Source organism: Convolutriloba macropyga, chromosome 4 (genome assembly GCF_964194025.1).
Source record: "Convolutriloba macropyga chromosome 4, txConMacr16.3, whole genome shotgun sequence".
NCBI lineage: Eukaryota > Metazoa > Xenacoelomorpha > Acoela > Convolutidae > Convolutriloba > Convolutriloba macropyga.
The window spans coordinates 36,629,244-36,652,403 of record NC_134471.1 but is presented as its reverse complement, the minus strand read 5'-3'; the positions used below and the strand labels follow the sequence as shown (position 1 = coordinate 36,652,403).

Below are 23,160 nucleotides of genomic sequence, written 5' to 3'. Positions count from 1 at the left end.
AAGGATTTCGAAAACTTGAAATATTAATAAAGGCAAACGTTTTTTTAAAGTGATTCTTTTGTTTTGCCAGTAAAAATAGAGGAGTTTTCAAAGAATGACAAAATCAAATTAGTTCAACCGTCAATTGCGGTAATCTAATGTTGACTCCCAAATAAAGACAAGTTCTTCGAGCAGTCAGAAATAGAATTTAATTTTTGATCAAATTTTTCCAATTTTAATTACTTCGATCTGCTGTCTTTTCGATCTATTATCCGTTCACCGTTACATTTATGTAAGATCAACTCTAATAAAGGTTACGCTTTGTTTTTCAACGCGTTTTCAGCGCCAATAATACATAATTGTGTCAGATCATAATTGTGTCGTCTCACCCCGGGTGTCAGATTATAGCCACGTCTTAGACAAAGTAGAAATAACAAATTTGAAAAACGAGGTTAATCACTTCTGATTATAGTTTACATGTGACTGATTATGGCATATTTTTGTCCATGATGATTTGATATACAAACCATCCTCAACCTGGGTCACAGGAGGTTAAACAATTTAATTGAATTCTAAACAAAGATTAGTTTAATAAAAGAGCAGTTTTGGCAAAAAATGCATTGAAAATTGGTCAAGTTACGGCAGGTAAAGAATTTAAGGAAAAGAGCATCTCAAAGTTCGGAGACTAACCTCAAACATGTAGAACATTGTAGGACAGTTTAGAGGGTAAAAGATAAGGTAAAGTGCATGTCAGTTTTACTATGTAGGATGAAAGACCACAACAACAACAGAAATAAACAACAACAACAGTAGCAGAAACTGAACAGAGCAGCCTCAACTAAGGCTGTTTCTCCTCTTAGAGGTGAGCTGGGGCAAGTACTACATGTAAAGATAGATGAAAAAAGAAAAAGAAAAGATAGACGCATAAATTAACACCACCGGGTTATTTTGCCCGTGGCCGCCTCGAAAAATTATTGATGCGTTACGGCAATAAATTCTAAGACGCAACCCATTATTGTACGTGCATTTGTTTTCTTCCGAGTAATTCCACAAAACGCTAGCTCAGTTTTGCCATAATGTGGAATTTACCCCCGTGGAATATTAACCCGTAAAATGGTTATGCGTTGCGATACTTTAAGAGTAAGAGGTCAAATATCCTCAGGGAAAAATGGAAAGCTTCAAAATGCGTGAATTCAACATTAAATAATTGAAACCATAAGGCAGCGTAAAAGTATAAAAGCCAACTGCGAAAGACAAGCTTGGTACAAAAAACTAATTTCAGGCTAAAAATTAACCGCAAAACAAATTAGATAGTTATGGAATTTGTGGGGAAAAATTTGCCGCACAATATCTATAAAAACTGACAACTTTTAAGTACAATTTTTGGGAATAATTCTAGTATATTTTGGAAAAGCATTTCAAATTTGTCAATATAGCGCATTAATGTCAATTCGCACGAGACAAAAAAATCTATAATTAAATCATATTTCACGATTTGCGTGCAGCTCTTTAAAACACCATTTATACATGTTTTATTCTCTTTTTTAATATCTGTTGCTATTAAGGACATAAAAATAAAAGGGAGCAAGAGCGCAGTAATGTAACATGAAAGATATGAGTCTTGTATTTGCTGAATGTCGCTTGAATGAATTCCGATGGTGGTTGTTGTATTTTTATGTCTTTTGCATGTAAGTAGTGACTATATGTGCAGTTTTACGCAGTGAAGAGTTTTCCCACCAACTGTTGGCATAATATTGAACAAAGTTGGAAAAAAACGGAGTGTATTTGTCAACTATGACTCAGAATTACAAACCAACTTTGAACAAGTATATGACAGAAGAAAAAATCCTTGTGGAATATAAAAAAAATTATTCGGACAAAACAAATTAACTGAGAAGATAACTTGAAAGAAAATTTAGCAGATGCTTCTCGTCAATTGTGACAAGATGCAATAAATTAAAAGTCATGAAATTTCTTGGGGGCGAAATATTAAAGTATAATGAATTTTGCGATCAATCTAATTTCACCATAAAGAGCATATTGGTCCATTATTGCAATATGAGATTCCCATTAAAAAGAGAATTCCATTTGACGTACTCGTTAGTGAAACACACTAAAAACGCGCCTGGAGTTGTACTGCCGTTTTTTTTTAGAAAATTAGAAAATCGCATGCTAAACGACTTTTGCTTCAATTCTAAACTTCTGCTCAATTTTAAAAAAAAATTGTTTCAATTGTGCTAAATCTTTTATTTTTACTGTTAACTAAGTTAAAAATCAAAGTGTGACGCATGTTTTTTGTTCCGACCCCTCTCTGAGGGGGGAGTAACTATACTCAAATGTTTTTGTTCAGACAATTTTGGCCGATCGATATACTATCGTGGTTGTATGAGTTACTTGAAGCAAACAAAATGCCAATTACTATCTAGACATAGCAAAGGTCTTTGATACCATCAATTACAATATCATACTTTTAAAATTATGTCGAATGGGATTTGACAGTGCTTTCTTGAGGTTTTTTGCGTCATATTTAACAGATCGACAGCAGAGAGTTGTAAAATCTTGCGGAAAATCGGACTTTCGACCAATCACCAGCGGTGAGACTCATGGGACAATTTTTTCAGTGTTTCTTTTTTGCGTTAATATAAATGACATACCCGAAATAATTGTCAAAGAGTGCTATTTATACGCGGATGTTACCAAAATTGTCAACACTGCAGACAATAAAATACAGCTGGAATAAGATATTGAAAATGCTATTGTTTGGAGCAAGGAGAATCTGTTAAACTTCAATTTCGACAAATTTAAAAAACGTGCAATTTTCATTACATAAAAATCGAAAAAAATTAAGTTTCGCGTCTTCCCAGCAATGGAACCTCTTCACAGAAAACATAGTTCAGAGGCTGATATGGGCATATATTTTTCAGAAAAGTTGTCATGGGATCATCACTTAAGTTTTGTTCTAAAAAAACAAATCAGAAGCTTGCTTATCTAAAGAGAACAATTCCAAGTGAAACAAATTTGACAGTCAATGCAACTTAGTCAAAACTTACATAATATCGATCTTGTTTTATGGATCAAATGTTTGGTATGCCAGTAAAACTATCGTCAGGCAAATGGAAAGGCTTCAGAGAAAAAGTTTAAAACGGATACAATCAAACAGTCATTTTACTGATAAAGAATACAATGATTGTCTTCGATCAGTAAATTCACTTCCGATCACTTATCAATTTGTTTTTTTTGATCTCTTATTTTTAAACAAAATTTTGACACGAAAACTCCCACATGAGGCAGAGCAATTTTGGCAAATCAAGAATGGACATCCGAAAACACGATCAAACGAGAAAATATTTTTATACTCAAACGAATGTAATCGCCAGCGTTGCCGATCCAACTTTTTCAGCAGATTTACAAACTCCAACAATTCCATGTCACTGGCACTGATTTTCCCCATCTATAACCCATACTCACGTCCTCCCAAATTCAAATAGAAGTCAAAGAATATCTATTTGATATAGCTAAGAAGTATTTTAATTAGAAATCAAATCCATATGGCTGGACAATGATTCAGAGAAATCAGATTCAAAACCCGTTAGGGACTTACTAAGCTTGGTGAAACCAAGTTTAGTGAAATACATTATTATTATTATTATTATTATTATTATTATTATTATTATTATTATTATTATTATTATTATTATTATTATTATTATTATTATTATTACTATTAAGATTTGTGAGTGGTATCATTTAAGGGCTCGTCCAGCGTAAATTATGAAATTAAAAAATTTTCGATTCATGATTTATCGAGGTTTAAAATTTTGTGAATATTAGACGTATTTCAGCTCTTTTTATCACATTTTTGATAAAATTTTTGTCAATTTGACCAAATTTTCGTCAATATTGCTAAAAATAGGTTAAAAGTGTTAACTGTAGTGTTATTGATTTTATCTCTAAAGATGGAAGAGGGTTGCTGAATTGTTAGACCTTAGTTTTTTGGATAGAATTTATTCTAAATTTTTCAAAGTTCAGACTTTTTTCGTCGAAAAAATGAATTCTTAGCACACTTGCTTTAAATTTGCTGAAAGTAAACATCTTTAAACTGCGTCCATATTCTTTTCAATATAAAAAACAGCTTTCTGTACCCCCGCTTATTCTAAGAGTCTTCTGAAATTAAAATTTTGCCAGTTCTTTGCAAACTTAAAGTCGAGTATTGTACAAAATGCATTATTTAATTTTGACAAACTGAAAATTTTGTATAGAATTGATCTATTTCGCGGCCACTTCAACAATTGAGTTTTTTGTTAGATGCTTAGCAAAATCCGGCTGTTCTTTATCTCACCATAGATCCTTATGAGAAAAACCTTTCAGATTTTAATGTGGCGCGACAATTTTTTCAAAAATATTTCGCTTTGTAAATGTGTTTTTGTGTAAATTACGGACAAGATTTTCAAATCAGCGTTCAATTAATGACAGATACTGTTTATAATAAACGAGAACCATTGAGATAATATTATAGTTTCAGAATTAAACTCATGGTTTTCATGGCTCTCACCAATTGGGTTGGTAAGAATTTTATGGACTTCTTGCGTTTTGATTTCATTTCTTATGATTTTTGTAGCTCAATGACTTAGTATCCCCAATCAAAGATTCAGTTAGTTTTTAGAATGTATAAATGATCCTACACGTTTTTTTAGTTGTTATCGAATGTCTGTTATGAATTTGAATATATATTTTTTGAGAAAATATCGATGAACTTTTGATTTTTGCCACTATTTTTTGTTATTTCTCTCATCTTCGAGCACAGTATCAATAGAAACAGGCGGAAACCAACTTCTTCCCGTGATAAAATAATTTTGTTAACCATTTTATATTCAACAAATGCTCTCCTCATTTTGGTGCTACGCGTTTTCTATTTTTTTTTTGCTTTTGAGCAAAACTTCATATTTAATGAGTTTTTTTGTTTACTTGTCAAATTATCACATCATTGACAATTCCAATAGAAAAGCAAAATGCACAACGTATGAAAAGGGTTTATCTTGAGATGTTAAATGTTTTTGTTGAACAGTTTATGATTTTGTGCTGAGCCACAGTTATCTCACAAGATTTTGTGGATTTTTTTTGTTTCTGCCTAGTTTGTCTGTCTTTTTGTTGTTTTACGTCATATATGTGATTACGATATGTCTCAAATGCTGTAATGGGGCGTGTAAATCAACCTAATTGAAGACTTTCAAATTAAATAAAAAAAAGATTTTTATCCATCTGATTTATTTTTTTGCTTCTATTTTTGTCACCATGTAACTCAACCTCACTCGCTTGAAGTCTCAATTTTTTTTGTTGATTCGAACATTTTTCCTTGCTTGCTTATGCGTTGTGACTGCTTGCTCTGACCATTTAAATCCGAAAAAAATTCGAGATTTCTTTACTGCTCAATTTTTGTTTTTTTTTGTTGTCATATCTAAGTACTCTTTTCATAAGGAAGGCTCCTTGATGTTAATATAAGGGGAAAATGATGATTTACAATTTTTGCAGGTATCATCTTATATTTATAATGCCTTGAACAGTGTCATGTTGTAAAATTGTTTGAAGTTTTGGCTTCTTTATGAATGGTTTTTTTGTGGGCTTGTGAATTAGTCTCATTATTAACAGGCCCCATTGAGGTGTTGAAACTTCCTGAGGTGTTGAAACTAAACCCATCGCTTTTTGTTGTAATCCTAAGTTTGCTGTGACTGTTGAAAATATCTGTTTCCAAAAACAAATTTGCATGATTTGAGCTTTGTCTTTTTTAAATAGTTTTTCGGCCGATCTGTAGCTCAGTCTCTGTAAACACAGGTCACAACCCGCCCGTTTCCAGTGAGCTATAATCTATAACGATTATAGCTTTAAAAATTTAATTTTCGGCTTTGCTAATACTGTTACTACGAGATATCATATGACGTTAGATTTTTATATTTTTGTACATTTCAAATTATTGTTGGTTTCTTTTTAAAGTATAACAAAAACTGTTGATCCCATTGGCTTTGAAGTTTTTCCCAATCGAACATTGCATAATGACATGTTTTAATTGCTTCCTATGTAGATATAAATGAACAAATTAGTGGTTTCAGTTGATATCTAATGACATTAAAAACTGTGAAATTAATTGTTTTTAAAAATGGAAAAGTTCTTTTGAACTTCGCGCCTACTTGCTCTTTTTCGTCGACCTGTTAACCGGTCGCATCGGGGACAGTTCATATTTTTGCTAATGAATTTTAGGTTAAATTGTTTTCGTTTTTATCTGATGCGAGTTTGATTTTGTTATGATTCTTTGTTGTTTGTTGTTTGTTTTTATTTTTGTCCTTTCTAGTAGTTCTACTAGCAACAACTTTCATTGGCCCTCTAGTGTGGCATTATTTTCTTCCATTGATTGTTGTTTATTGAATAATATGTTTTTTTGAAAGTTTTCTTACTCTTCATCATTTGGTAGCGAATTAAGTCAAGAATGTGGATGGTCGGAACCTTATGTGCGTACGCACATTACAGAGCCTCCTTGTTTCTAAATTTAAGGCTCGTTTGATTGCGTAATCCGTGTTGACATAAATCCTTCAGCTGAAGTGGATGCAGTCTGTTTTGTTACATGATAATATACCCAATGTTATACATACCTCATGTGCCAGTATACCCAATGCCATAATACTCAATTTATTCCCATTTATCTTTTCTTTCAATAATCCAATTAAAAATTACCACTTGGTATTACAAGCTAGAGCTCTGATAAGTAAGCTGATAATTTCCTCCCATGTCTGGTATTGGTTGTTTGATATCATGCCCCACGGCCTTTGAGGCATGGCCATGGCTCGTGAGGAATGGCCCATAATGCACTAGCTAATACAATGCTAAAATGTAGTTTGATTAGTTTCAACATTAGGATAAAAATGGGTATATTTTGGCTATTTTGTCACATTGGGTAAATTTACATTAGGTTTTTGTCCTGACACCGCAGATTTATAATTAAATTGTTGTAAACAGGAAAGGTTTGTTGTAAAAACTAGTTAATAAAAATATAGTCGCTAATTTCAAACGACCGTCGAAAACATGCGTAGAGAAGTATTCCTGCACACCATTTTGTGCTCAAAAAATATAGGAGCTAATTTATTGAAAGATCTTGAAGATGTTTTGTTCTCTTTTACCTTAGTAACGTAGCTAGGGGTCATGAGCAATGGCCAAGACTCAGCGCCCGGTGACTTGATATGAAACTATCACAACCGAACATTGGATGAGGCTATCCGCTTAATTATGACAATACATGCTTGCAAAGTAGACTGTTAACTGATAGATTGAAATGATAGGGGATAAATTGACGTGGAGTTTAGATGTGGGGGTTAAATTAGTAGTTGCGAAAAGATATTGAACAATGGAAAACATTAAAAAAACTACTGTCAGTGGATGGAAATTTTACCTCAATGTTAAACTTTAAAACTCAAATTTTTTTGACAAACAATAAAAAACCCAGGGCCTGTTTTATTAAAATGAAAAAAAAAATAACTGCAACAAATAAAATTCAAAAAACTTTTAACAAGAAGTATCTGTTTTAGGAGACAAAAACTTTTACAACAGGTTTTTGTTCAAAGTTTACAAATAGCTTTGTGCATTAGATAGTACGATAGAAAATAAATGAACAAAGTTAACTTATGCATTGCTTCAAGAAACAAAATTTTTTCAGCTCACCCTTTGAGAACACTAGATACGGTTCATTGAGGTTGCAGAAGCTTAGTTCTATGCACTTACAGAAGTTTTCAAAGGAGTGAAACCAAAAAGGGGGAAAATCTTTCATTTTTTTATGATTCTCTCCGTGGGAAAAATCGTCGATATGATTTGCCTCTCCATGGGAAATGCGGTTCTCGATATGATTTTTTAAAACCCTAAGATTGTAAAGATTCATATTCTGTAATTAAAAAACGTTAATGATTTAAATAACAAACGTAAATTCAGGTAACACGAGTAACAAACTTTCATTAACTCGTAGAGCAAAATCAACCAGGAAAAAAAGCACAGTATCGTAGACTAAATTCAATTTTAGTAAATTTTGCCTTAACACTTTTTTTGCGTTCGGTTGTTATTTTGAGGATCGGAAGTGTACTTCGGGGCTATTCGGGCCAGCAGAAGTGTCTAACAGCTGTTCTCCCCTGAGATCTCTCCAAATGTTCCATTTTTTACCCTAATATGCTTCCCTTGCGGTTGCCATAGACTGCTTTTGCCAGGCGCCATGGCTTTTTTTCTAGATTTACGACTAACCTTTGTCTGTCTACACTTTACATTCCAGAAGCTTTTAAACAATCAAGGAAATGACCCAAACAAAAGAACCAGAAGATAGATGTATCCTGTTGGCTCTTGTGAGGCAAATTGTCAGGGGATGTTCCGAATGGGGAACGCGTTCCATGAACAGATCTCTCTGATTAAAACTTTGATAAATTTAGGGAAAATCAATGGCCTCCTTTAGGTATGCGTAAAACTCGAACTTTAACAACAAAAATCAAATTGACAGAAATACTGAACTAGCGTATAATTTCCACAGCAAATTGGACACGCAATTTGGAACTTCCGAAATTAACTGGCTACCAAAAAATTGATGACATATTCAAAACATTCAATAGATAGGAGAGAATTAAAGGAACAATACAAGTAAAATCAGGTTCCCATTTTTTCACTCAGGGAATACAATAGTTACTGAAAACTTCAGCTCACCTTATGGCAAAACACACTCATTGTAAACAGTTTAATTGGTAATTTTCTTTGCCTTCTCGAGGACTCGAAGTGAGTTTTGTAGGACCTATCCATAAATGAACAGCATAGCAGAGATTTTTCACAAAAAGCTTTTCAAAGAAAAAATCGATCAAGATCAGGTTTTTCAACGGTTACTCAACTTATGGTATAGCCCGATAGTCTGTATTAAGCTATTCTCCTAAAACTCGCTCTGTTCGGCTTTTCGAAAAAAAATTGCATTTCTTTGTCGCATATCTCACGACTAGACAACGAGGGGTAATACTCTTAACTAACAGTCCTATTACAAAATGTGGCCACAGTTCGTTTTGCCGTATTTATTTTATCAGTATACATTAACGATTAACCTGAGTGCGAAATTGAAGAGTCTTTTTTGCATGCAGAGAATGCGTATATTTTACGAAAACTGAAAAAAATCATTGGAACTCTAATTGGACATTAAGAAACATATAAAGTATTCTCAATGCTGGATTTTAACGCACAGGGTATTATAGCTAATAAACATAAAAGAAAAATAAAAGACATTGATTTACTTTTTTTAAAAAATTTATCTTGGGACTGACATCTTGCCAGTAAAATGTTAAAAATCGTTTCAGAAAATGAGACAAGCAACAATGCAGCTCACAAAAGTATCTATCATATGTAGTTTGGTGAAATCTTCGCGAAATTTTATGCGTCAAACTTATAGTATCCATGACCAACGTATTCAAAACGTTTAGAGAAGCTTCATAGGGAATTTCGACAATACTTACTATCCAAAGCCAGGAAAGGGTTTAATCACAGGTGCTATCCCTCATAATAAAATGTGTTTGGAAACGACTTTTTTCTGCTGAAGAGTTTATTTCCATAGAAGACACTTCCAAGCTGGTCATAAACAAGCTTGATTTCTTTCATTTTTAAAAACTATTTTTTATCATAGATTAATCTGGTTCTGATGGTTTGCCAATTCTCACTGGTTTACGGTTTATCCGTACCAGTGACTGTTAATACGATAAAAATTGACAGTGGCGGGAAAAATTTGATATCAAGAACAGGAAGTATTACCAAAAACAATTTTTTCAAGAATGAAGAGAGTGTGATTTCATTGGTGATTCGGGCTGAACTCGTGGTAATAGCAATGATCGTTTATCGACCAAGATTTTTAATTGTAATTTTTAAAATCTATTTGACTCGTGCAGTTGTTCTCTATTAGTTTTCTTGTGCTCAACGAGTAGGATTTTTCAAAGAAAGTTACCTAGGCTATTAATGAAACTTTTGACCACCAAGCCAGGCTGAAGTTTCACCGCCTGAAGTTGCAAATACGGCAAAAACAGGAATTCACTTCGCTTCAGTAGTCGCATAACATAATTTTACGCTTAATTTAGCGATAAAATTACATATATTAACTCAACACAAAACTCCTAAGAAAACATTTTTGTTAGACCGATAATTCCTTTGCGGTTTTTCACTTGGCCCATAAAAAATTTAGCTTGACCTCAATAAAGTGTTCGACTGTGTAATTTTGGTAATTGTTGACCCAACCCCAACCCTAGACTTTTTTAGTCTTTTCATAAGTTGAGATCTAAACACGGGCAGCCATTTTAGTGGCTAAAAATTACGGAAATTCGACGCATTCAATAGAAGGCCATGTAAGAAATTTACAGTGAAACTTTTTTTTTACTCATCTTGCATGTTTTATCAATTAATTATCGGCTGAGTAACTTTTGACTTTTTGGCTTTATACTCTGATGAGACTTAACAGACAGAAAACAAAGTTCGCATTCTCTTACCGTTAGATTATTGTCCAGAAAAAGTTAAGAAGACCATTTTTCAGTGATACTGCTATTGTAATTGAAGATGAAAGTCCCCATATCTGCGATATCCGCAATAAAAGTCTTATTTCTATATATGGTCTCATATTAAATAACAAATTGTAGGATCAGTGATCGAATTTTTGATAAATAAATTAGTCAATAGACCATATAATCATATACCGTAACGAACTAATACGTCAAAGGCGAGAACCGATCCCTGATAATGGTGTAAAATTTTAAACTTTCAATTGGTTTTGGTTCGTTACAACAACCCTTTTTAGTAACGCATGCGTAGTCATGAGGAATTAAAAGCATAATTTAGTCATTATCGACTTGAACTGCTGTAAAGTTTCAACTAAAACAATACTTATGTTCTATTTTTGAACGCTATGGTTGTAAATGGGCCGCTCAATCTTAAAACAACCAACATTGGAATAGCTGATAAGGGATTGTGTGTTTGTATGTGTTTGGGTGTTTGTTTCTCCGAATCAATAAATCACTACAGACAGATTGCGATAGATAAAAGTGGGAAGCGCTTTTCGGATCCGATCAGGATATCAAAGTCTCTAAGGAAAAGAGAGAGAATTTGAGGAAAGCGAACCCGTCTTAACTCTGGTTGGGTTGTTAGTGCCTGAATAAATGGAATGAGAGCCCGAAATGGAAAAGAGGGATTGTATACGGCAAGGAATGGAAGAAATTGAAGGCAGTGGTAGTTTTTGTTTTGCCAAGAGCCTGTCCCATTTGAAGGGGTACGCAGTTTACATAAATGGAATACAGGGCCCAAACATTTGTGAAAACATTTTGAAATGCATTCGGGCGTTATTGACAGTCGGAATAACGCTCGATTAGCCGATATCGCTATAATTTTTGTAAGAATTTGGATTAATTTCGCATGAATTTGAGTGCTGGGCTAATCGGGTATATTTCGGGCGTATGTTTGCGACATTTTGCGTTAAAACAAACAAGTAAAAATTGAAATGCCCGAATTTTCACATCAAATGAGCCGTTATGTTCACATGAACGATAATTTATCAGTGCTTTAACTATCACTAAATTCACTTTAGTTTTTTTTTTAATAATCATACCACCGGGCGCAATTTCATTATTCTTTTGAAAAACTGTTTATCCCAAATTTTCCCAAGTTTTGATTACTCGTCTTCAATCAGTTGCATAATCGCTTAAAGAGATCCTAAAAGTAATGCTCGCGGAGATTTCTGATTGTCCGAGATCACCTCGGATGTATGGATTTTTTTTGGTACCCGTTACACCAGGTACGGTTTGCAATCAGGGAAAATGTTGACCGGAAGAGTTAACCTATATAAGGAGGAATGGCTTTCCTTCTGACCTGCTTTCCTTTGCATGCTGAACAAAACTCAATCGTGGAATTACTCCAGTTTTTTTTGCGTGCATGATATGATATAATGCTAAAAATCTGCAGCGCCGAAATTCGAAAAGCCAGATGTTCTTATATACAGCCAGAAGTTGGCTTCCATACACTTCCATTTTAGAACGTTCAAGTTGCGTGTCTTAAGCAAGGTTAGGCATAAGTCCTATTGAATTTTTGGCATAATATCTCGAACCGCTTCGTGGTTCTCGATAAAGGCCAGAAGTTTTGAGCGACTTCAATCAGAGTCATGTAACCTATACTTGAAACACTCATGTGCGGGTAATAAAATGGATCTTTGCAGTTCGGGATTCTGGAGTGCCACATTTGCTATAAAAAGTAGCATATTTTAAAACTTGCAAAGTGCGTGTTTCTTACTTATATTCGAACCACTGCGCTGATCTTGAATAATGCCAACTTTCAGCGACTTCAACAGAGATACATTACCTATACATTACTACTAAAAATCACCCTGAAAGCTCAAATTCAGTTTGGTGGTTCTCTGTGCTCATTTGCTGTTTTATTTGTGTATTGTTAATTAGGGAGTCGAAAATACTTCAAATTCAATTAAAAATCAGTATGTGGTACTATAGTAATGGGAGTGTATAGCAAGATTAAAACAAGTGTCATAATTATGACATGTCTCAGTTTATGTCCAGTAAGGCATTACTTGTGCATGAGACCACCATTAGTTCAAACTAAGGCGATGGGCGGTGCCGTAAGAGGGGAAGAAAGATTGTCAGAAAACTTCTGCTTGAATATTTCATCAGAATTTCATTCCCTGTTCTGCTAACCGTTCATTCTCTGCCTGATATTATTATGCTCCCCGACTACTTCGAATTCTACAAAATTGGGAGGGGGGCAAATGCCTGCAAATAATAACAGACACTTAACAGGAATAACAGAGTACACGGCTGAACCGTAACGCAACATAACACGCAAACACAAAACACACCAAGATCCTCGAATTGGCCGACAGCGGGTTTAGCCACCAATCAAAAAATGAATATCAGCCGACAACCTGTCGGAACATCAATTGTAATCGTTGGGCTATCAGCTATGATATTTTGACCAATCGGCAATCAGATTTGTTGACCAATGAAAATTAATCTGACGGCTAAAATTTTCATTGTTTCTTTGTAGGCTAAACCCCCTGTCTGCCAGTGTTCCTAGCACCCATACACACAAGCACAATATAAGGGAGGGAGAGGACCATGCCTCTATTTGTGTGTCTGTGTATCCAAACGCTGTTAATACTTTCCGGCTTGTCTGCGGCTCGCTTGAAACAATAAATTGGCCCTTTAGGGCCTTAGGTGCAAACTCTGGCCCCGGAAGTGCACGTCTTTTGGCGGTACTGTTTGCTTTGTTGGCAAAACTCGTCCACTGTCAGATACCCTCGAGCATGTCTCGAAGCTGCTCTTGTTAGATCTTCCCCGGAACAAAAAATGTGCTGTTTGCCGACAATTTTACGACTTTTAGATATGATCCGTTAAATATTTTTCTGAAGAAAGTTTCAAATTTGACAAGTTTTGGGATATAAAACAGTTAAAGCTGAAATTGAAGACCAACCAGGCTGTAATCAGTATTCAAACAGTACATTACATGGCCTTTTTATTCTAAGGCCCAAGAAACATGATCTCCAAGTGCAACGCGATTAAACACTTATTTCGAACACCTATATCCTCCCCACAACCACACTCGCACCCCAGGCACATATTAAATACAATGCGTGAATCTTTACAGCAAAATTTTATAGGAGCTATTTCACTAACTTCTGAATTGTATTTTTCGGAATACAGTTCATAATAGATTTTGTGATCGTTTTCAGCAGGTACGTCCAAAAAACTTACCCAGCTTCATATTCCATATTGACTGCAATTACACAGTCCAGAACTCTGTTAAAGTCGAGCAAAAGTTTATTTCATGGGTCGGTTAAAAGTCTTGTTATAGTCACTTTGTGTCGAGCATGGTCTTTCTACGGGTCGAGAAACAGCATTTTAAAAGTCCAGCCAGGGAAAATTCATCAGTAAAGCATGGTCTTTTTATGGGCCGACCAAAAGTCTTTTCGTAAGTCTGCTTTTATAAAACTCAGGAAACTTTTATCCCACAAAAGCAGCAACAGAGTAAGACGACATATCATTGCATCACTGCAGTTTGATTGAAAAATGCTGGAAAAATGCTATAAGACTTGAGAATTGATCTTTTTTATGAGTGATTGAGTACTTTCGTAACATTTTAAAATAAATTTTTGATCAACAAGGGTAAAAATGAAGACTAAAATTGCGATGTCTTCTAGAACACCAGACGAACAAATGGTCTAGAAAAGATTCTATAACAGAGTTGAGTTCAATTTCATCAGCAAATGTTGCATAATTTTTTACAGCTGAAAATATCAAAAAATAGCTCCAGGCACATCAATTTAGAAGAAACTTCGTCTATTGTCAAAAGAACTTGGCCAGTTGGCATGACAGAAAGACGTTTTCAAAGTTTTCAGAAAACTGAATCCTCGAAGTCTTATTAAGGCAGACCCAAGGGGGCTCTTTTACAGCCTTAAAGTATAAAGAGCTAGGGCTACTTATTTCTGCGCGCAAAGTAGGCTTACCTATATCTCTCAGACTAACCGACTCGGTAAAATACTGAAGCTATACTTCAATTATAACGATGTATACAAAAGTTAACACGGGAGTCAGAGGTATACACATCGTGCAACTACTCCAATAGACTGACTATAAATAGTGAAGTTCTCTCTAAATAAAAGAGAATAGTGTCTTCCCAGTCTCTGATTGGATGGAGGTGTACCTCCAGTTTTTCTACTGCTACATCCATCCGGGGTTTAGAGTTTTAGGTCCGAATTTGTTAACTGTAGCAGAAATACGCTGGATGTGTCATCCTCGTTGAATGGTGGAGTGAAGAGTTGTGTTCTCTTTGAAGTGAGGTTGTGACTTGTGTTGTCATCTGAATCTAAAAAAAAACAATTTCTAGGTGTGGTGGGGAAACTGTTTTTGTATAGTCAAGTGTTTGTTGTTTATACATTGTCAGTGGTAATACCCAAGTGTTACTTTTGCATGATGTAGAGAGAATGTGTTCTTCTGTGAGAGTGTTATTTTCTTTTTGGCAGTTAAAATAATCATCTTGTGTATCCTGGTATAGTTCTAACAGTACATCATTGAACTGTTGTTCTAAAAGTTGTTCTTCTGAGACATTTTGTGTTTCCGCATTTTCTGTGTTAGAATTTGTGTCTTCTGTTTGTTCTCAGTCTAAGAGTGAGTTAATATAATTTCTTACATTGGTAAGTCGATTACGTGAGAATGGTCTTCGTGAAGGATTTCCATCTCTATTATGATAAGGTGATTGTGGTCTAGAGTTATTTGTATAAGCGTTATTAGTGTTATAATTAAGTTTATTCTGATAATTGGAAGATCTTAGGTATGGTGAACAGTTTCTAATTGTCGGTTTAAATTTACTATTACCATAAAAAGGTTTCAAGTTTGAATTTGAGGATTTATTTGGACTTCTGTGTCTTGAATTATCACGGGGATCCCTACTAATGATCCTAGAGCGATAAGCAAATGGTGATGGTTTACCACTCATATTGATTGATGTGACTTGTTTGTTTGGACGGTTTGGTTACCTTTCATTGCTTGATTAAAGGTTTGTTTCTGAAAGTTGGGTTTATCAAGTGGTTTTGTATATCTTTTGTCAGGACAACTGGAAATGTTGTGTCCTGATCGTGAGCATTTTTTTTACAAAATTGCAATAAAAGTGGTTTTCTTTTGAAATTTGGATCATTTGAGTACTTGTGACGTACTACGTTGATCCCTTGTGCAATATCTAGTTCCATCATATGTATATCGTCTACTGTGAGATGATCAATATCTAGAGAAAGGTTGTTAATTGATGAGGAAACAGTGGAATTTGTGCTAAGTTTATGTTTGTCTATGTGTGTTCTTGTGATGTCTTCTTGATGTATTTTTTCCACTAATTGTGCAAATGGAAGTTGTGGTTACAATGCAGTTGATTTGTGGTTTGCAATCTTTTTTAGAGTTATTCTGTCTAATTGTGGAGCAAGTGCTTTAACAAGTGCGTCATTCATTTGTGCATTACGCATATCTGGATCGTTATTAACACATGCTTTTGAAGTCATTTGCTCATTTCTAAGTGCTAGTGTTTTTATTTATTCACCAGAATTACGTGTTAGGCTTTTCGGAAAAGGGTTTTGCTTGTGCTTGCGATTGTTGATTATCGAATGTCTTTTGAAATTCACGGCAAAACGCTTGCCAGTTCTTTTTTATTTCTAGTGGTAAATGTGAATACCATTGTTGTGCCGGGCCTATGAGGGCCGTTTATATCATGGCAATTCGTTTCAGAATTCATGCTTCATTATTTGGTGAATCAGTGTGCTCTGGTCTTAAAGTCATTACCATATTTTCTGTAATAGCATTTAAAAAATCCCCTGTCGTGTAGGTAGGATCAGTACCCTCAAACGGTCTTAGAGACTGTTGCTGGGCACTGAGCCTCTTAAATAAAGATACATCAATTGTGTATTTTGGCGAACTACTGGTGACGGTGTTTGTGTAGACGCCGCCTGTAGATAATCAGGAGTAGGTCGTTTGTTGATTGTTGATTATTCTGTGAGTTAAGTTGTCTAACTAAATTCACTAATTGTTGTGGAGTGACTTGAAAATTTTGCTTATTTGTCAGCGTTGGATTGGTTGAATTAAATAATATAATAAGTTCAATGTTGAAAGGTACAGAGTTTTGCCTTTGTAGACGTGGTAAAGGTGTGTTTATGTTTGGTTACGTTGGTAGAGTTGTATTTAATGGATCTGAATTTTGTGTCAATTCAGTCGAATTCACAGGTTGTCTGTATTGGTGATTCTGACAAAAATTTGTGTTTATAGTGGTATCATTAGTGGTATTAAAATTGTTATTGCTGTGGTGATTAGTTTGGCCATTATCTTCAAGGTCAATTGGTGTGTTCACTGTATGTGATGAAAAAAATGTTCCATCATCTAACAATGTAGAATTGAAATCTGTTTCTGCAGTTTCGTGAATACAAGTGTCTATAAGTTGTGAGTGGATCACAGTATCCATATTTTCTATTGTTGATGCTTCCAGAGATGTTTGTGTTCTCTGAAAGGTTTGTACAAGTAAATGGTTGATTTTCTGCGTTGTAGTTTTTATTTCAATATTATTATTGTTAATGGATAGTTTTTGTATAATTTCCGACAGTACTTCTGTGATACAAAGTTATTTGGGAACCAAATTATGTGGGAACCAGATACAAAATTTTGGGGGAACCAGATTAGATCATAAATATAATGTGATGTTTCTGGTAGTTTAGATATTAACTGTGGGTATGCTTCGGCTATTAGTTTTGTAGCTGGAAAAATGTGTCTTACAAGACTTTTCCAAAATCTGTGTATGTACCACGATAAGAGTGTAAGAGAATCGAGAATTTCTTTCGCTTGTAAGTCTGCATCTTTTAAAGAACTTATATATATTTCCTGTCGAGCGATTTTGTGTTTGCTTTCTCTCCGTGATTGTTGAGCAGCAGTATTAAGTGTGGAAGCGAGACGTTTGAGAAACTCAATAGAAGATTTCCGAAATACACCCGTTCTGTCCAAGGGTTGTATCTCCGACCATATTCCGTTAAGGAATTCAAATAGGATATCTGATAGTGGATTAAATAATGTGTCATATATAAGAGAAATATATGTGTTTGTGAGAGCACCACAAATGAAAAGAATCAAGCCCTTTGTGAGTTGAGCTCCATAGATTTCAATTAGATATAAGACAAAAACAGTACGTAAAACTTGTGATGCTCTATCAGGTAAAGAAAGGAGAGGCTGTTGTTGTGCTGCAAAACAGTGATATTTTAATTGTTTTGCTACATTTAGAAATAGATTTAATTCATCTTGGTGTTGATAGTGTTTAGCTTCAAAGGATAAAATGTCATGTTGAAGACGTTTGTTCTCTTGTGTAAGAACAGCTAATTGTAGTTCGTCAGTGTGTGAGTGAGTTTGACCAGTATAATGGTTCATTTTCCCGGTTTGGATTTTGTTTTTGTTGTGGTTGTGTTCCTCTTTTTTTTATGTTTTAAATGGAGAAAAACTAAAAGATTATATGAACTATTTCTAAGTTTATTTCTCAAGAGAGAATAGTGTGTTTTGTGTGAGTTTTTTTACGGTTAGAGTCTGTTAACTCTCTGGCCGCACCAGTTAAGGCAGACCCAAGGTGGGCTCTTTTTACAGCTTTAAAGTATAAAGAGCTAGGGTTACTTATTTCTGCGCGCGAAGTAGGCTTACTTATGTCTCTCAGACTAACCGCCTGGGTAAAACACTGAAGGTATACTTCAATTATAACGGTGTATACAAGAGTTAACACCGGAGTCAGAGGTATACACATCGTGCTCTATACACAACTACTCTAATAGACTGACTATATTTAGTGGAGTTCCTTCTATATAAAAGAGAATAGTGTCTTCTCAGTCTCTGATTGGATGGAGGTGTACATCCAGTATTTCTACTGCTGCATTATCAATTGTTCATTTAAAATTTAGCAAATTAAACTAGCATCCTCCAGTGATATTCATTGGTGTTTTCAACAACAGAACACAGAGTTGCGGCTGCAATAACAGCACCAGTACATAACTTTAGTCAGTCAATTAAATTATCGACTAATCTTTTCTCGAAAAGGTTATACAGTTTCATTTCTGAATCATATATTGTTCATCTAAAGGAATAGTAATTGAATTGCAATAACAAACGTCAGAACTTCATTTCATATTGTCTATTTTTTATGATTTTTCCCTCCCTCAAAACCTAAGTTTAATCAGATTGATAACCAACTAGAAACTTTTTTAGAAATTCAGAAAAGAAGCAAGAAGAAGTATGCTGAAACGAACAGCTATATACGTCAACCACAAAACAAAGAAAACAACCAAAATGAATACACTGCTCACATTGCATTTAAATAATCAATTTTTGTCTCAGGAGACGACAAAAATTTATTGTGATGAGAAACACTGAATTTCAAATTCGAATTTGAAAGGCCTAAAAAAGGCCTAAAAATGCGTTTCGTCGATTGATGCGTTTAAATTGGTCAGCTTTTTGTTGTCTTACTTTACCAAAAAGGTCAGTATTTAAGGTTGAATGCCACCTACCTCCAAATGCTTTTTCATCAGTTTTAACTAACGACCAAAACATTGTTTTCAACTGAAGAGGGATTCAACTTTTTCACTCGACAATACCGATTTGGGGTATTGTAAAGTTATATCATCTTTTCTTTTCCGAATCAGCGTGTTTACGGAAAACTCACATGAAAACTTAACTTCAAATGATATCATTTTTATTATAAAATTCTTGACGAGTTGATCACCAAAATTATCTTTTCTTCGATCGCATCATTCACGACTTTCACTTTTCTCAAAAAATGCTTCATCTTCCCCACTACCTAGATAAAAATGGCTAAAATCATATTTTCTAAGATAGATTGAAATAGATCTAACTTAATTGCAAAAGGATCTTAGCATAGCGACAAAACGCAAGTTTGTTTTCTTTATAAATCAATTCATAGTGCGTTTACTCTAGTGCAAAACTGTGTTCTAAATATAAAAAGCGATAAAAATTGCTACTATTCCACACTTTTTGGTCCTCATGTACAGCCCAAAAAGAAGAGACATGACCTCCTATTTTCTCCCAAAATTCTACTTTATCGTTTTCGCTGCAAAATGCTTTGAGGTAAAACTTCAAATACAAAATCTTTGGTTTCTGCAAAAACGCTTCCTAAGCTATTGGGAGATTGAAATTACAGAGCAATCGGAAACTAAAGAGACAGACTCTCCAATATCGATACAGAATTCAACGATATTCTTTTTTATTGTCCAAAACGCTTAAAATGATTGAACGCACCAGTTGCATAACTATCCCAGCAGTAAATTCAGGAGTATTATAAGTATGCAATATTGAAAATTCAGTGTATCTGCCACAAAATCGGTTCGGAACCAATTGTATTTTGAGTCTTTCAATTCGGGAATAGAGAACAATCAACTTCAATCAACTTATGCAATATTGAAAATTCAGTGTATCTGCCACAAAATCGTTTCGGAACCAATTGTATTTTGAGTCTTTCAATTCGGGAATAGAGAACAATCAACTTCAAGCTTACTAACTTACTTTGACTCCAAGCTGGACAACAGTTAGATATTTAATGTCAACAAATCTGGTTAGGCCCCCCATCTTGCTTAACACATTTCTAATATTAAGGAAGCATTTATTACTTCTTCAAAAAATGATTTCCGTACAAACAAAACTTTTAAAAATTTTGCTTGAAGAAAGAATTTTCCAAGCACACTTTTAAATTATCACTCAAAAAGTCCACTTTCTCTTTTAGAAATTCAGAGAGCAAAAGAAAGTTTTGTTTGTCTGATATAAGCAATGTATCTTCAATCCAGTATTCTAAAATATTTTTTTTGCCATCCAAAAATATTACATCACAATTTTCTTTTTTATTTATTGTCCGTTTCCATTGCTTTTTGCACAATACTATCAAAATAGACAGACGTCCTGTGCTGGGACCTTTTTTGTTTTTTATCAATTATTTTGTTAGATAAGAAAATTTTTCATAATCTTGAGGTTCAATTAAATTTTTAGAGGAAGGAAATTTTAAAAATTTTGTTTCCTAGGCAAAACTAAAACACCTTGAATTTTGCTTTTGATTTAATTTTTTGTTCCGGAAATAGTTCTCTAGAGCATCTGAAGACTCTCTATTTTTGCTTAAACCCAAACCAAATTCGGATATTGCTCAAAAAACTGATTTATATTTCGGCTACTTTTTGTCATTCCCGTTTTCGCCTAAGAAGTTTTCCCAATCACGTTTAATTTTATTAAGTGTCGAAAAAAAAACGACTTTTGATTTGACAAAAAATTCCCTTGGGAAATACCAAAGTGAAAGTTTTGGAAATAATTATATCTAAATTCCCGAAAAACTAATTGCATTTCTTCTGCGCTAGAATTTTTTCACACCCAGTTTCACTGATCTGTTTCCTGAATATTAGACTGAGTCGTTGTTTTTGCGTTTGTTATCCTTTAAAAATATATTTCTTTGCAGAGCTCATCCCATTTTTCAGTAATTTTTCCTATTGACGTAGATTCAAAAACGTAACATATTTTTTTCGTGACTTTTAACAAGTTTCTGTCAATTGGATTCCTCATCTGTTAAATTTTTCCCGGGTTTGGTTGAATCATGTTGTTGCAGTGTTGGACATCTTTTTTACACAGTAAACAAACTCTTCGTCATCATCACTGCTCATCATCAATTTTTGAGCATCAAAACGTACATTTGATTATCAAATATACATTATATTTAACATAATCGTTTTGCGTTCCCCATTCTTACATCATTATACCCCCTCGGCAGCCCCCTCTTTTTCCACTTACTTACCACCTCTCATCAAGTTACCCCCACTCTTACATCATTTTACCCCCTTGGAAGAGCTAATATTACATTGTTATAGCCCCACCTCCATACGCGAAGACTGACAGTCTTGAATCCACAACATCTATAACCTCAACCAGATCTGCTTATCCTCCAGAACATCAATGCTTGGGATCCCCATTTTTATACCAGTAGGCTAATTTTCGAAAAATCGTCCCATTGCAGCACATTACAGCTCGCCATTAAATCGCAATTTTTGACCAGGGAGTAATTCCTCAAAACTCTTCCCATTGCAACCCATTTCAGGCCTTTCTCTAACCGCAATTTTAATCATTCGGGGGTATTTCTTCAAAAGTCTTCCCCTTGCAGCCATTTATTACTTCGCAGTTATAAATACTGGAGTATTTCAGCAAACGTCCTCCCATTGCAGCCCATTGAAGACCACACTTACATCACAATTGTGGTCATGAGTGGTAATGCTGAAAAAGTCTTCCCATTGCAGCCCATTCTTACATCGCAATTACGACTACTGTAGTAATTCCACAAACGTCCTTCCATTGCAGCTCCTTGCAGACCACTCTTACATTACAATTTTAGCCATTCGCGGTAATTCCCCAAAAGCCCTCACATTGCACTCCACTCTAACATCGCTTTTACAACCACGGGGACAATTCTTCAAACGTCCTCACCTTGCAGCCCCTTGCAAGCTAATACTGCATCACATTTTTGGCCAGTTTGCAATTCCTCAAAAGTTCTCCAATTGCAGCCCATTGCTTTCTTCTCATAATTTTGGGCAGTGCGTAACTCCTCATAAGTCCTCCAATTGAAAACCAACTATTACTTCATACCTAATTTTTGTTAAATCATACCTATTACATCATGCCGAAAATAGGCAAGGACTGTAAGGTTTCAATTAAGTGCTTTTCGTATCAATTTTTGTGTGTTGAGTAAAAAATATTTGTACATGCTTGGCAGAGACTTTGAAGGATATTATTTAAACACTTTGCAATCGATCTTTTTTAAAACATTCCTTTTTTTGTTTTCAGATAACTGCAATTAGACGTTAGTACGTGTTTAATTATCCAAATTGATGAACGTTAAACATCATTTTGTGAGTTTTTGCCACGTTTTTCTTTATCTTCTCTGTCTCTTATCTGTATTAATTTTGCCCTATTTCTCCATTGAACTATGTTTTTTCTCTACCTCTCAATGGCTCTCTCTTAGAATGCGGCAATGTCCATTGGATCAGTTTAATAATCTTAAGCAAGCACTTATTACTTAAACAGAAAGCAACAATTTCCGTACAAACCAACCATTCAAACATTACTTGAATAGAGATCTTTTCAAGCACAGTTCTGATTACTTCGTAGTTATAAAAACTGGATTATATCAGCAAACGTCCTCCCATTGCAGCCCATTGAAGACCACACTTATATCACAATTGTGGTCATGTGTTGTAATGCCACAAAAGTCTTCCCATTGCAGCCCATTCTTACATCGCAATTACGACTACTGTAGTAATTCCACAAACGTCCTTCCATTGCAGCTCCTTGCAGACCACTCTTACATCACAATTTTAGCCATTCGCGGTAATTCCCCAAAAGTCCTTAAATTGCACTCCACTCTTAAATCGCATTTACAACCACGTGGGCAATTCCTCAAACGTCCTCACCTTGCAGCCCCTTGCAGGCTAATACTGCATCGCATTTTCGGCCAGTGAGCAATTCCTCAAAAGTGCTCGAATTGCAGCCCATTGCTTTCAGCTCTTAATTTTGGACAGGGCGTAACTCCTCATAAGTCCTCCCATTG

General features: G+C 34.7%; 1 protein-coding gene across 1 annotated transcript in view; it reads right to left on the bottom strand.

Annotated features, from left to right (window-relative positions):
- The window catches only part of LOC142337647 (uncharacterized), a 56,098-nt gene extending 54,737 nt beyond the window's left edge, over window positions 1-1,361 (bottom strand). The window contains exon 1 of the mRNA XM_075387036.1: window positions 670-1,361. Within this exon, the coding sequence (XP_075243151.1) occupies window positions 670-687 (18 nt within the window). The 5' untranslated portion in view covers window positions 688-1,361. The remainder of the gene's footprint in view (window positions 1-669) is intronic.
- Between the last annotated feature and the right edge of the window lie 21,799 nt (window positions 1,362-23,160).